This window comes from Sitophilus oryzae, unplaced genomic scaffold (assembly GCF_002938485.1).
Source record: "Sitophilus oryzae breed Bouriz unplaced genomic scaffold, Soryzae_2.0 scaffold_562_pilon_pilon, whole genome shotgun sequence".
NCBI classification, from domain to species: Eukaryota; Metazoa; Arthropoda; class Insecta; order Coleoptera; family Curculionidae; genus Sitophilus; species Sitophilus oryzae.
The window spans coordinates 1,226,893-1,241,716 of NW_022147154.1; the positions used below are offsets into that span (position 1 = coordinate 1,226,893).

Here is a 14,824-nt window from a genome sequence, read left to right on the forward strand (position 1 = left end):
CAACCCTCGGTTTTGTTCGAACTTTACAAGTTAAATTACCACAGATGCACGTTTTCAACTGAATATGCAGAATCTTGGGGTTGCCGTATGCACAATCGAAATTTTTTAAGGCGCAAGAGGCACAACCCTGTCCTGTGATGCGTGTTCTATGTCATAATTGTCAAACGTCGTTATTGTCATAATGAAAATATAGCTTGAAAAGCGTTGAAAAATAATTCTGTTAACTATTCCAAAGGTTTTCAGTTTATATTTAATTTAACGAAATATATATCATAATTACATAAATATTTTCTTGCTAAATTTTATCGCAGCTAACAACAGTGTATCCACGCTATCCCCAGTTAATATATTGTTAAGGACACAAAATGGTGGTTTTAAAAATTTGTCATGTCTTTCGTATTGTGTATTTTGTTTAAATTGTTTATATTCTACTAAATTATATTAACTTATATTTAATCATTTATGAACAAAAGGTGTCAACTGTATATATTTTTTTAATATTTAAAATTAGTACGAAAGATTGCGTTGCTTTAAAATTTGATTAACATATTTTACAAATGTCTTATCCTGGACGTCCTCCGATAATGCAAGGCTTATCAATGTATGCCATGCCTATTAGTGGCCCTCCGCCACCTCTTATGCCCTCTGTAATGCCAATTCAACACGTAAGTTGATTTATGATCTATTGTTTTATTTTAAAATAATATTTAATTTAGCAAATGGTGCCTATACAAGTTTCTGGAGCAACACAAATAAGAGGTTTCCCAAAACTAAATCCTAATAGAAATGAACAGAAAAAATTGGAGGGTCCAGCTGTTACAGTATTTGTTGGTAAGTATTTATTGTATATGTTAATTGTTATTTTGAAGGAATCCGCCCATTCTTGTAAAATAGCAGACGTCCACCAGTTAGTTTACATTCTAACTTGTGAGTTTGCAAGCTATTTACAAAAGTCTGGTAAAATAAGGATTTTATGTCAGTTTATGAAAATAGCTGCTAGTTTGGATACTTTGCAGATAGTTTACAAAATACCAGGCGTTTTTCAGAAGTGGCTTAACCCTATAACTTTTTAATTTGTCAGATAAAAAACGAAATTTGGTGTGTCAGTATATGACAATTCGGGATTGAATGATGTATTCAATTAGTTTCAGTCACTTCCTGTTCAACCAGAAATTACTACAACTTTTGATTTTTAAATGGTACCGTCATTATATTTTTTTACTTTTACCCCTTATTTCACCCTTTTATTGAATGAATGTCGAAATTTGCTTCTGAGTGCTCACTTTCGTTACTTAAGGAACCGCAAAAAATTTCACACTCCTAGGACTAATTTTAAAAAAAAATATATACATAATTCCAAGGAGAATTTCTGAAAATCACTTTTAACTCTTCAATTGTGCTACTTAAGGAACCTCTGTGCAACATGTCATACTTATAAGACATTTTATTTTTTTTTTTTGTACACAACATTCACCTCTCATTTCACCCCCTCAGGGGTGCATATACATAGGGTAATGGTGGTAATTACCCCTCCCAGAAAGGAATTTGTTAATAGGATAAAATGGGGTATAAAATAAAATTGTTACAAAAAAGTTAATAATTCCAATCAAAATAAAAAATTTAAACAAATTCAAGTAGATTTTTTTCCACAGTCACAATACCTTCAAGCAAAGATTTAATTCAAGTATAGTACTTTTTTGAATATCTCCACTACCCCTCCCAGACTCAATTACTAGATGCGCCACTGCGCCCCCTTGAAGAGCGAACACTTTTTCCAAAAATTGCCCTTTTGCTCAGTTACGTCAACCAAGGAGCCTCCGTGAAAAAAGTCATAGTCCCAGAACACATTTTAATAAATTGTTATGCAATCTTGCATACCTAATTTCAACCCCTTTTTACAAAAATCCCTTCTTAGTGCTGTACAATCACTGAACATATGTATATGCCAAATTTCGTGCTTCTATGTCAAGCGGTTTCGGCTGTGTATTGATACCTGTGTCAATGAGCATTGAATTTTATATACAGGGTGGCCCATTAGTGCGAGGAAGTCTAATATCGTCGTTGTTAACAATGATAAGAGAAAGTTTTATACAGATATAGCATGGTTTATAATGATACATATTCTAAAAATATTTTGTTAAAAAATTGTTGTTCCTAAAAAAAAATTTATGAAGTTTTTTTTTTAAATTGCACCCCCTCCTCCATTTTTTGTAAATAATTGGATTTAGCATAAAATTCTGCATATAGTACACTATTTCCATTAGATGCATTATGCGGTGTTGTAGTTCTATTACTTCTTTATTGAAACTTTGGTTACAACACTATATCTCAAAAATTAGTGTATCTATATCTGTGAATTTAGCTTTATTATTAATTAGCTATATTTTTCTAAACACCAAGGATAACAGAATAAATCCCTGTAGCAAAATTTACATTATCCTATACAGGGTATTTTTTGTGGCGTCAAAATTGCAATATTTAAAATGCTATCTCTCTGCTATATTGAATGTAGAATTAAGAAACGAACATTTTTGGTATTTAAAGTGTTCCTAAATTTTTAATAATTTTGCAGATATTTGCTGTTTATATTACTTATGAGGTTTCCAATGGTAAAATACTAGACAAAGATTATTTATTACGGGGCTTTGATAACAATTTAGTGTTGAAAGAGCCATATGTGTAATATGATACCGTGAATATTTGAGAAAACTGTTAAACATTTACATAAAGAAATGTTTATTTTTCTATTCTGCATCTAGAAGAAAAATAGCATATAAGGTATTGCAATTAAAAAAAAGTGATATAGCATTTTAAATATTGCGATATTGACGACGCCATAAAAATTGTCCTGTATCAAGGTAATGTAAATCCCCCCCCCCCTTCCCTGGTTTATTCTGTTATCCTTGGTGTTTAGGAAAATATAGCTAAGTATTAATAAAAGGTAAATTCCCTCTATTTTTTAACCACTTTTTGGATATAGTGTTTTAAACCAAAGTTTTAAGAGATATGAAATACAATGGCAACACCGCATTGTGCTGGAAATAAAAATAGCGTTCGACGACGACGATATTGAACTTCCTCGCAATAATGAGCAACCCTGTATAGACAGATAGGTAGAAGATAAGCATAACAAAATAGCTATTACTGATGAAATAACCAAGTGTAATAAATTTTAGGAAACATTACGGAAAAGGCTCCAGATGCTATGATTAGGCAAATATTAGCCGCTTGTGGTCAAGTCATAAGTTGGAAAAAAGTTAAAGCTTTCGGTTTCTGTGAACTTGCAGGACCTGATGCGGGTCTACGAGCAGTCAGATTATTACATGATTTAATGGTTGGTGACAAACGATTAGTTGCAAAAGTAGATGCAAAAACACAAGCCGTTTTAGATGAATATAAAGGTAAGAATATTAAAACAGACTAGGCAATGAGAGGCAAATTTGGTGAATAGTCAGTCACCTATCGAACTATAGGGATATGAATAGTTTTGTAAATTTCACAGGTGCAAAATTGAGGTAAAGTAATCTAATTATGTCACAAGAGATCCCAACAACTGTAAGTTTTTGCCACAGCTTATAAGTTTTATAATTTTTATTTTGATGATTTATTGCATTTTAATATTCACTGATTTAAGCTGAGAGACGGAAAAGACAAAGGTCATCTCCATTGCAAGACGAACCTGAAGAAGAAGAGTTGGATGAAGAAACTCAACAACTCGATGTTTTGGTTAGGGAGAGGATAAAACAAATTTTGGCGGATTATCAGGATGAGATGAATAGTTTCGAATACAAAAAAGAAGGTAATTTATTTTCATTCTTATGAATTAGGCTATTTAAAAATAAATTGCCTATTATTTTTCTTAATTATATCGAAAATGTTTTTGGAAATGACGAAAAAAATACTGTGATAGTTTGAGCTCTTAATATTAATATTAAGAAGTGCCGCATCGGAAATTTCTATTTTCAAGTTTTTTTTTTAACTTTGGAATTTTTTCTCTTTAACGAGTTTTCAGGTTATTTTATCGAAACATATTCTTGTAGAGAATTGAACGGTCTACAAAAAAGGTATCTTATAATTTTTTTATATATTGATTCCAAAGTTATTCGAGGGGGGTTCATGATAAATTTTAACATTTTTTCAATATTTTGATGTTAATTAAAAGCAAACTTAATTGGAAAACTTTATAGGGTCCTTTTTGTAGAGTTTTTCATTCTCTATAAGTTATCTCTATAAACGTTTTTGATATTTTGTACAGCTTGTAAGTTATTTGCAAATACTCCTAATTTTATTGCTTAAAATTATATTATGTGAATCTTAGATTTTTAACCTGACAACTTACAACCTGTACAAAACATCAAAAACTGTTATTGATAACTTATAGAGAATGAAAAGATCTCAGAGGTGTCTTCCAAAGGTCAAAAATTCCAGAGTTGCGAAAAAATCCCATGTTAATCAAATGGAAAATGTAAATTTCCGATTCCGTTTTTTTTCGTCATTTCCAATATTTTCACTATATAAATACGAACACAAATAGTCGATTTTTTTGAAACACTAATATATTTTAAATCATGTTTGGTATAGGAGAGATTATGCATACCTGGAATAAAGTTCTTGCTGATGCTGAAGTTGAAGAGGAAAAGCGTGATTTAATAACAAGAGAAATTGGGAAATTTAGGGAAATTATGAAAGTAAGTAATATATTTTTTAAGCACTGAGATGAACAAGATAAAACACTAAGTTAGATTTGTTATTGATTATGCTCTACAAATCAAATGAAATCATTAAAATATCAGCAGTTTTTTGAATTCATCTAATTTGGGGGAACACCCTGTATACAACAAAATATTTTAGGATATACCCCTTTGTAAACTATGCAACACCTGTATAAACCTTTTTTTCATTTCTTGGACGACGACGACGATATTCGACTTACTCGCACTAATGGGCCACCCTGTATATACCTCTTTTCTAATAATATAGTTCTGGCCTGTAAGTGAACAATTCTGGATTCTTAACTATCATCTGCATTGATAAATATAGAGATGGAATTGCCTGCATTATGTTGGCATTTTTAACGTAATTCCAACAAAGTACTGTTGGCTTATAACAACTCTTTAGTGTTGAAGTCATATTTCTGAGCATTATTTTAGCTTTTCATTTTTTATAGAGCTTTCTTATTTTATTTTTTTTTCTTTTTGCAGAAACAGGAAGAAGAAAAAGAAGTAAGAAAAAAGAAGGAAGAAAGGGAAAAGACTCGCGAGAAGGACCGCTCTAATTCTCATTCACCCAGTCCAAAGCGTAAAGAAAAAGATGATAAAAGACGCAAACGTTCCAGGTCAAGGTATATTAAAAATAATCTCTCAAAGAGAAAACTGTATGAAACTTTTCTTGCCTTTTCCTTTACATATATCTGTAGGCTTGGTGCGTATCAACTGATTTAAAATTTAGACAGCGGCGCTCGGTACGGCAGAAATCAGAACTTTCAGGCTGTGTATTTCACGCAGCCTCGATTACCGTTCATGTTGATCGCATTGAATTAATATTAAAATCGTGGTTTTGTCGTATATTTAAGTTTTTTAGTTTTTAATAGTCTCATTATGGAAACTGAAATTCTCAGGTACGAAGTGTGTATGATGTAACGCTGTTTCGGGTAGTAAAAATTAAGTGAAAAAATCTCAAACTGGGAAACGCGTCATGTTGTGATGGTTTCAAATTAGTTAGTGCTTAAATTTTTTATGAACATCTAAACTTATAATTATGTACCTTCAAAACATTTGTTACAGTCCAGAGACCTCAGTTATGTCCCCACTAGCAAAACCGATGCGTAAAACCACAGATCAACTTGCAGATGTGGCACTTATTTCATCTTGCTGATAAACGCCTCTTGCTGATGAAACTAGCTGGAACGTTTGCTTGTCCATTGCCTTCTGTCCCTTGATGAGCGGGCATCCAGAGCAGGAGGACTTTATTTCCTTTGGCTAATTTGTTCAGCTTTTCTGAGCATTCTTTGACCACCTAATTTGTTTGGCTTCTCTAGGCATTCTTTGGCCAACTTCGAATTTATGGTTACTGAGTTGATCACTATTAGTGCTGCTGATCGGATAAGATGGTTATTTCCTGTTTTCGATATCACAGGGTTTGCCTTGCTGTACTCATCCAATCTCAGCCCAAATCATCTAAAAGCCTCTCATCTAAAAAGTATCGTTGGCTTGAATAATATAGGTATTATAATACAAGGTAGACCTAACAATATAATTTTTTTAGAAATTTAGAATTTTTACAAATTATACCAACCAACCTAAATCTTTTAGTACAATTCTATAACAAATCTTTCGTGTACTCGCTATTTAAACGGTTGTTTACGGTATTCTCTGATGGTGGCAGCACTGGCGGAGTACGCACCAAGCCTATACTTTTTGACTAGTTTATTTTTTTAGTCTACTGGAATGCAGGCACTTTATTAAAAATAACTTCCATTTGTGTCTAAATTATTTAAACTGTCAATGTTTCAGAACTCATGAAAAAGCACGTGAGCAGGATAGGGAACGGGAAAAAGAGAAAGAGAGGGAACGAGAGCGAGAACGTGAAAAAGAAAGGGAACGCGAACGCGAACGCGAACGGGAAAGGGAAAGGGAACGCGACAGAGAGCGTGACAGGGATCGCGATAGGGAAAGGGCCGAGAAACTAAGTACTAAAGAATTGCTTCGAGAGAAAGAAGTCGAAGAAGAAATGAAGGAGAAGAAAAAATGTGAACGAAGAGCTAGAGAAAAGGAGGCTGCATACCAAGAACGTCTAAGGTATTTTTTTCATTATTTTATACTTTAAACACAGATTAGGTATCCTATAAGTATACAGATAAATATCTTGTCCCTAATTCGGGGTACGAAAATTGTTTTTATGGCGATGAGCAAACGAGTAAATTTTCTTTTGCGCAAAAATAAACTCCCGTTTAAACAGCGTAATAACTGGGCCGGTCACAAGGCCGGTCAGGCGCTGTGCACAATTTTAGAAATTGAAACCAAACCGAAAATTGGAACCACGAAAAACAATGCTTTTGACGATAAGTTTATAATCTGTATAATCCGTGCTTTAAATTATACACTTAAATTTATTTACTGTTACATACTTACTTTACATACTTTAAATTTTCTGAATCTCATTTAGAAATTCAGCGATCATTTCATATTTAGAAAATTTTAAGTACAGTACGTCTTCTGGATCTGTGTCTATGAAAGGAATGCGGACAAAAACATTTAAATAAACAGCAATATATTTTATATGTCGACTTGACGAGTACGTCACCTTAAATCGCTCCGCCCACTCATTTTATTGGTCACTTGCAAATTTGTCGAATTTTTATTGATGGGACGCGTCGTCTAATTTTTTACGAAAAACATTGAGAGAATATCGTTTCCCCTCTCACGGATACCCCGTAGCTACAGAACGGACAGACGTACTGTATGTTCTGAAATTATTAATTGAGTTCCGTTTTTATCCAATTCATGTAGGTGTATTAGGCCTTTATTCATTTTGATTGTCTTTCAATTTATAATTTTAGGCACATATACAACTTTTCAGATAAGTCATACCTATTTTAAAAATAAACTTATGAAAAAACTTGAGATTCTATACAATAAAATACACTTCGATACTCTAGGTCAATATGCCTAAAATAATTAAATATACTCGTACCTCTTAAACTGTAAAAGAAATGCCTATTTTCAGAGCATCAGCAACACTATATTATTTAAAAACAAAGTTAATTTGTGTTAATATAAGACTCTGCATTGTAATTACTTCGACAGGCAAAAGTGTTTTACCAGTTTCTGGCGTAAAATAAGTAATAAACTTTGCGATGAGAACTTGTTCAGTTTCGCAAATCGCCAACGCATTGTAGTACTAAAAAATGGAATTTAAATTTTAAAATCAAATAGTCAGAATTAAAAATTGTTTGACAGCCCAATCAAATTTTAATTTTGACACTGATCAATGTCCGTCAATAAAATTATAACCACAAATAAAATGCCAATGACAATTACTATAAACAACGTGTAGTAATTTATGAAATGCCGTAATAATGTAACCAATCTGTTTCATCTGGTTGTTAAGTGATAGAGAGAGTTCGACAATAAAATGACCTGACGTTGAACGGTCGCTGAACAAACAATATGTATACTTTAACGCCAAAGTTTAACGCTAAAAGATTGGAACATAAATATTAAAGAACGTTAATTTTAGATTAATTTATGTTATCAAAATAATACAAGACTGTGTGAGTAATTTGAGCTTAATTTTTTTAATTATAGGGCCTGGGAAACAAGGGAAAGGCGCAAGTTTAAGGAATACGAAAAAGAAAGAGAAAAGGAACGACTTAAAGAAGAGGAGCGCGAGCGGGATGCGAAAAGGTTAAAGGAATTTCTAGAGGATTATGATGATGAGCGTGATGACGTTAAATACTACAAGTAAGATCATATTTTTATAATAGATGAAACTTTTTAATTTGAATATCTTATCGAGCTTTCTAAAAATGTAGTATACTCTATACTTGTTTTCATAAATAAGATAAAAAAATGCATTATTTAACTTTATAACATAGGCAGCCGGTTTAAATTAAGTAATCAAAACAATGAAATAATTTATTAGACGTCAAATTTTGGTTATTGAATATTTCACGCTAGTTTCTGTGTTTAGAATTATTGCACAAATGTGTCAAAAATATCAATAACTCTGATTGATTTTTGAGGTTGCTAAAAGTTGCACCAGTTTACTTTTGTATCAGCGAAAATAGGGGACTCTATACATATTTTAATATATTTGATTTCTTTATAGGGGAAGAGAATTACAGCGAAGAGTGGCAGAAAGATTGAAAGAAGCTGAATCAGACACAAAAGATCGATTAAAAGAAAAGGAAGAGATGGAAGAACTGCGGAAAAGAATATTTTCTGAAGAACATGAGGATCCAAATGAAGTATTTGAAAAAGTAATTATTTTAATATAATTTGAAATATACCGTATGATCGAATAAAAACGGCGTCAACGATGGCTATGAAATGAAGATCGCTGTCATTTTATATGTAAAATTATATGGGAAATGTCATCGATCGTCATTTCCAAGTCAACTGGACGCCGTTTTTTTTCGATCATACGGTAGTTTCTAAATTTTCGACTACAAGGTCTTATTGTCAAAAATGTTAAGTTTAAGGTAAAAAACACACTCTATTTACAACAAACTTACCACTTAATTGAGAACAACTTTTTTCTTTAGAATCTTTAATTTATCACTGCAATAGTCTTAAAACAATATATTTTTGATCAATATATTTTTAATCAGAAACTATAACAAGAAACAAAAGTATACCGTTGCCCAAAATGATTAAAAGAGTAAGCAATAAAAATAATTATAATACAGCAATAAAATTATTTAATAGGTTACCAAATGAGTTAAAATCACTAACAGCGTCAAAACATAATCTTAAAACTAAAATAAAAAATTGGTTTAGAATTAATGTTTGATTTGAAAGATAATTATTATGTTATAGAAATTTTTTTTGTGCTTTTTATGGTTCATGAGTCATATGACAAGTGAATACAGCAACACGCTGTATTCATTTGTAGTCATGTTTGGCACACTAGGTTAGGTTAGTATTAATTATTGTTATTATGTATTAGTAGTTTATTGATTATTGTATCGGTACATCCAGCCCTACACACAGATAATTTATTTATCTCTCTAGGAGTTACAATATATTATTATTATTTTGTAATTTTTGTTCTGGAAATAAATTATTATTATAATTCCAATGAATTTAGTAATCGCGCCCTCGATTAAGTAACTAAAAATTTATTTGGTATCGCTTATACGCATGTTTTTTGTAATTCTTTAGATACAGGATCGTCACATAATATACTCATTAAAATACAGACCACAAATTTAGAATGAAATATAAAGATATGTAAATATAATGTTTTTATTTTAATTCATTTTTTAGGCAAAAAAGGAACGAGAGGAACAATATAAACCCAAATTATTAATCGATGTCAATTTAGAACATTGGAAACAAAAAGAGCGAGAAAAGGAAAGAGAATTTGAAAGACAGAAAGCTAGAGAAAGAGAGCGACATAGGGAAATTGAACGAGATAGAAGGCATAAAGAAGAAAGGGAAAAGTAAGTATTTCAGCACTAATTTTGATTTATTAATCAATAGAATCAGTGTCACAGAAAATCTGGATCATTTTGAACTTTTTTTTATTTATTGGCTTAGGTAAAATTTGACTTGGGCGTTAATTTTTGCTTTGAGTTAGATTAAAAATGACTTAAGAGAATTTACTCAGTTGCCAAATCAAAGCACAAACAAAAAATATGATGCGAACTTTATCTGTGACACTATAATATAGAAAATATATTTTCCAATATAAAACTATTTCTAGATATGTTAATAAATATTGAAATATTTGTAAACCTACTTATATTTTATAGATATATTGTTGCACAGGCAGCTCAAGAACTTGCTGCTGTTGAGGCTGAACCTATAGATAGTGATAGTGATATGGATACCAACCATTATAGTCCAGTAGCTATTGAACAGGATGAGATCATGTCAAATGATGAGAATAGTGAATCAGCACAGGTAAAATTAGTTTTAGATGTATACTAGTAGGTATGATTAATAAAATGCACAGTTTGGTAATTAGCCTAGTCAAATTTTACTGTAATGTAAGATATTAAAAGATATAGCCGAATTTTATAGTAATTTTTTTTCAGTGGACTGAAGTCCAACCTCCTGATGAGGATTCCAAAGAGTCGTTTTCTTCAACGGCCGAGCAGCCTGTTCAAAATTTATCAGCTGGAACTGGGATGAAAATCACTTTATCCAAGCCAATAGCATTTAATAGCTCACATTCTCCTACTCAACAGGTAGTATAAATTAAGCATTTTGGTTAATTCCATTTATACTTTTTCAAATTTGCTTACCATGTAAAAAAATAAAAAAACATGAAAATATGCTTGAATTTTTCAACCATATTTTCATTAAATAATCAATATCAAAACTATTGAACACCTGGATTCTAAATTCTAGTTGAGTTTTATAAAAATATTTCTTAACTGTTCTATTTATGTGGTAAAATACCATTCCTAGTTTTCATTTCAAAGTACTGTCTGGATATTATTAGTTATATTAGCTTTATTAGTTAGTATTACAAATTAATCGTCTTTATGGTCTGTGGTAGGTTTATTATAAATTCCTATAGGCTTGGTGTATTTCAACCATTTTGACATTGCTTTAAAATTCCGATAGTACCGCTCGGTAAGGCAGAAATCAGAACTGTCCGGCTACTTTATTTCAAGCTGTTCCGATTACTGTTCATGTTGATCGCATTGAAATAATATTGAGATTGTGGATTAAGGTCATAATATTTAAGTATTTCGGTTTTTACTAGTGCAGTTATTGAAACTACAAACTTCTCAGGTATGGAGTTTGCGTAATTATTAACACTTTTTTCGGGTAGTAAAAATTAAGTGAAAAATAACGAATGGGCGTCGCGTTGTGTTGTAACAATTTCAAATGATAATAAAATTGCCGAAAATATGTTAACACGAGGGCGTAATTGCGTGGTTGTTGGGTTCAATAACATGAAAAACAATCCCGGAATAACATTTTGTAGATTTCTATGCAAAAAATGAATCAGGCAGTTCGACAAAACAGGTGAGTAAACAAAGTGCCCATTACATAATCAAAAAATAAATAGGCATATACATATACTACATAGAGGATAAAATCTAATTTTAATGCCTAGACTTTTTTAAATGAACTAGTGTTTAATTTTTTTTTATAAACTTCTAAAATTATAATTATATGCCATTGTAATTATTATGTAATCACTAGCAAAACCGGTGCATAAAACTATGCTTGCTAAAAAGTTTTATTAGCTTGAAAAATAAATTTTTATGATGATATCAAAAGTTTTACCATTTTATTTATTATTTTTTTTAATTTTCTCGATCTGCACCTTCTAATCATGTTCAAATAATATGACAATTTTTTCGTGTAATCGCTATTTAAGCTCGAGTACTGGTATAAGTCGGTATACAGCGCCATAGGAGAATACACCAAGCTTATAGTGGAATTATCTCCATTATACCCACCACAACAAGAAATCAAAATAACTGTTCTTATATTATGTATTATTAAATCTATATGATTATTTTAATATTTCTAGAATAGACATCAAGGTGACTCTAAGAGGAAGAAAATAGATCTACGAGATGTCTTTAATCCAGATGAAGATGATACTTCTATTCAGGTGAAGAAACGAAAATTAGTTCCTTTAGGTATTTATTTCATTGTATGTTTATAGAACAGTACATGGTAATAATTGCTGATAAAACAGATTTCTTACAACACGTACTTATTTTATAACGAATTAAATTTAGTAATGGTGATAGAATTCTCTCCATCAAGGATGGATTGGATATTAGTTTTTTGCTAACATAAATTAATATAGGGGGATTTAATTTAAAGCCCTGTTTTTTATCTTCGTCATAGCAAACTATGCAACCTAATATAAACTAAATAACCCTATTTTTGAGATGGCATTGATATTTCTTCATATGCACTCATCTTCATATGCCTCTTTATTTCAATAGTTATATTATTGGTCAAATCTGAAGGTCTTTTTTATTTTTTGAAATGCAGTTGAAAAACCGAAAATTGCGCATCTCCCCAGAAAAATTTTCGTGACCTTGGAAATGCTTCTAAATAAACTAATATTTCTTACATAACTGATTTTAGCTAAACGAATCTTGAGCCGCTTCATATGATAGCATATAAATAACTTTGGTTTGTAAATAAAATTTAAAAATTGGTATTTCTAGATTATAATGAAGATAAAAAAGATAAGTCTCGGAAAGAGAAAGAAAATAACGAGAAGAAAGCTGAAGAGTCGAAATCTCAGGAAGAAAAACGGAAACACATTAAGACTCTTATTGAAAGGATACCAACGGAAAAAGAGGCGTTGTTTACTTATAAGTTAGATTGGGCTCAAATAGATAATCACCTAATGGAAAAGAAGATTCGACCATGGATAAACAAAAAGATTATTGAGTATATTGGTGAACCAGAGCCTACATTAGTCGATTTCATTTGTAACAAAGTATTAGCGGGTTCACTACCTCAAACGATTCTAGAGGATGTACAAATGGTAGATGAATTTATTGTGCTTTTCTTTCTTCTAAAATATATTTTTTTTAGGTATTGGATGAGGAAGCAGAAGTATTTGTTGTAAAAATGTGGAGGTTATTAATTTATGAAGTAGAAGCGAAAAAGTTAGGTTTAGTTAAATAATATTCATGTAAGAACTTGTAAATAATGAAATGTTTTTTAGCAGAGAGAATTGTTTTATTTTGAAACTAACTTTTAAAGCTACCTAATGGTGTATATTTTGCCTTATATTTTACTATTGAAAGAGCCATAATATGATAAATACAAAAAAACTTCGTTTTTTAATTCTGCATCTAAAAGAAAGAACATACAGGGTGTTGCATTTAGAGGAACTGAGATAGTTGTCTACGTCGTAAAAAAACCCTATATGAAATAATGTGTTTTCTTTCACGGATTTATGCCCACTTGCACCGTTTGTATAAACTTTGTTTAAAGGCTAAACAGTGATTAGCTATATAATATTTCATTATAGTTAATGACTGTTTAGCTTTTAAACAAAGTTTATACAAACGGTGCAAGTGGGCATTATTCTGTTATGCTTAATGTTTAGAAAAATAAAGCTAAGTATTAATAAAGTTAAATTCACTCCAGGTTGTAATAATATAATCTCTTTTCCGACATACTGTTTTTAACCAAAGTTTCAGTAAATAAAAAATGGCATGGCAACACTGCAATGTGCTTCAAATTCAAATAAAAATAGTACCTAGTCACAGAATATACCGATCTGGACATCGAAATTGTGCGGTCTGGATTTTAACGTGTACGACAGTGATGTAGACAGCTTAATGGAAAATCAAATGTATTAAAAAGAGATAAAAATTGGGTCGACACACATTGGCGTAACTACAGGGGTGCCGGACCCCCCCCGGTACTGCTGTGCACCCCCAGATAAATCCTGAATTATGACTCTTGGTTACGCATTAATTTTTAATTGCTTGTGATGCAGTAAAAATGACGTTTTCTAGTTTTGTTTAGTTAATAATATTTTGTTGTGTTTTAGTGTTAATTTTTTTTTAGAAAATTTTTAGGTATTAAGTAATCTACGGGAACACGGTTTGATAACCAAGTCGATGAAATTTATTGATAGAGAAATTCATGTAAACGTTTTATTCAAAAAATGTGCTTTTTAAAATTATTTTTTATTTTTAAAAAAACAGAATGTCGACACATTTCTTCTATGCGGTATTGCCGGATTTTGCTTTCAAACCGCACAAGTAGGCGTTTACGAAAAATGTTATATTTAGAGTTGGAACTTTATCTTTCACTATTAGTTACTCATTTTACTACAGCTGTAATAGATTATATTTAGTTTAGATATATTATCATCATTTCAGTAGTATACATGAAAGTTTTTAAAATAGCTCTATATTTTTCTACACACATTTTCCTACAAACGTAAAAAACCGGCAACACTGTATGCCGCTTTTTGTTTTGTCTCTCTGTCTGTCAACCGGTCATTTATATTATTCTGTCTAATTCTGTCACACTCATTATAATCCACCATGTCACCAAACAGTGCCGTAGCACATATTTTTCTTAACCTAGCTGTTTGTTGAGATATTTATATTTTTTGATAAATATTTTGACTACGCCTATGGTGTATA

The 14,824-nt window shown here is 31.1% G+C and overlaps 1 protein-coding gene across 2 annotated transcripts; it reads left to right on the forward strand.

Annotated features, from left to right (window-relative positions):
• The first annotated feature begins 165 nt into the window (after positions 1–165).
• Positions 166–13,392, forward strand: LOC115887358 (RNA-binding protein 25-like). Of its 2 annotated transcripts, none has more exons than XR_004051056.1 (15): positions 166–665; positions 717–831; positions 3,177–3,401; positions 3,635–3,799; positions 4,582–4,688; positions 5,202–5,341; positions 6,513–6,797; positions 8,307–8,462; positions 8,830–8,980; positions 9,990–10,165; positions 10,478–10,628; positions 10,763–10,915; positions 12,220–12,303; positions 12,875–13,200; positions 13,251–13,385. XR_004051056.1 is itself a non-coding variant. In XM_030906777.1 (15 exons), the coding sequence occupies exons 1-15, from the start codon at positions 558–560 to the stop codon at positions 13,341–13,343; spliced, it is 2,463 nt and encodes an 820-aa protein (XP_030762637.1). In that variant the 5' UTR covers positions 166–557; the 3' UTR covers positions 13,344–13,392. The 2 variants fall into 2 exon arrangements, 1 of the variants encoding a protein (XP_030762637.1); XM_030906777.1 differs by having other exon boundaries at positions 12,220–12,331; positions 13,251–13,392.
• Positions 13,393–14,824: the final 1,432 nt, after the last annotated feature.

Coding starts and splice junctions, on each gene's coding strand:
- LOC115887358 (XM_030906777.1), top strand. CDS start 558: ATGTCTTATCCTGGACGTCCTCCGATAATGCAAGGCTTATCAATGTAT. Junction 3,402..3,634: donor CGTTTTAGATGAATATAAAG/GTAAGAATATTA, acceptor CACTGATTTAAG/CTGAGAGACGGAAAAGACAA. Junction 13,201..13,250: donor TTCTAGAGGATGTACAAATG/GTAGATGAATTT, acceptor TATTTTTTTTAG/GTATTGGATGAGGAAGCAGA.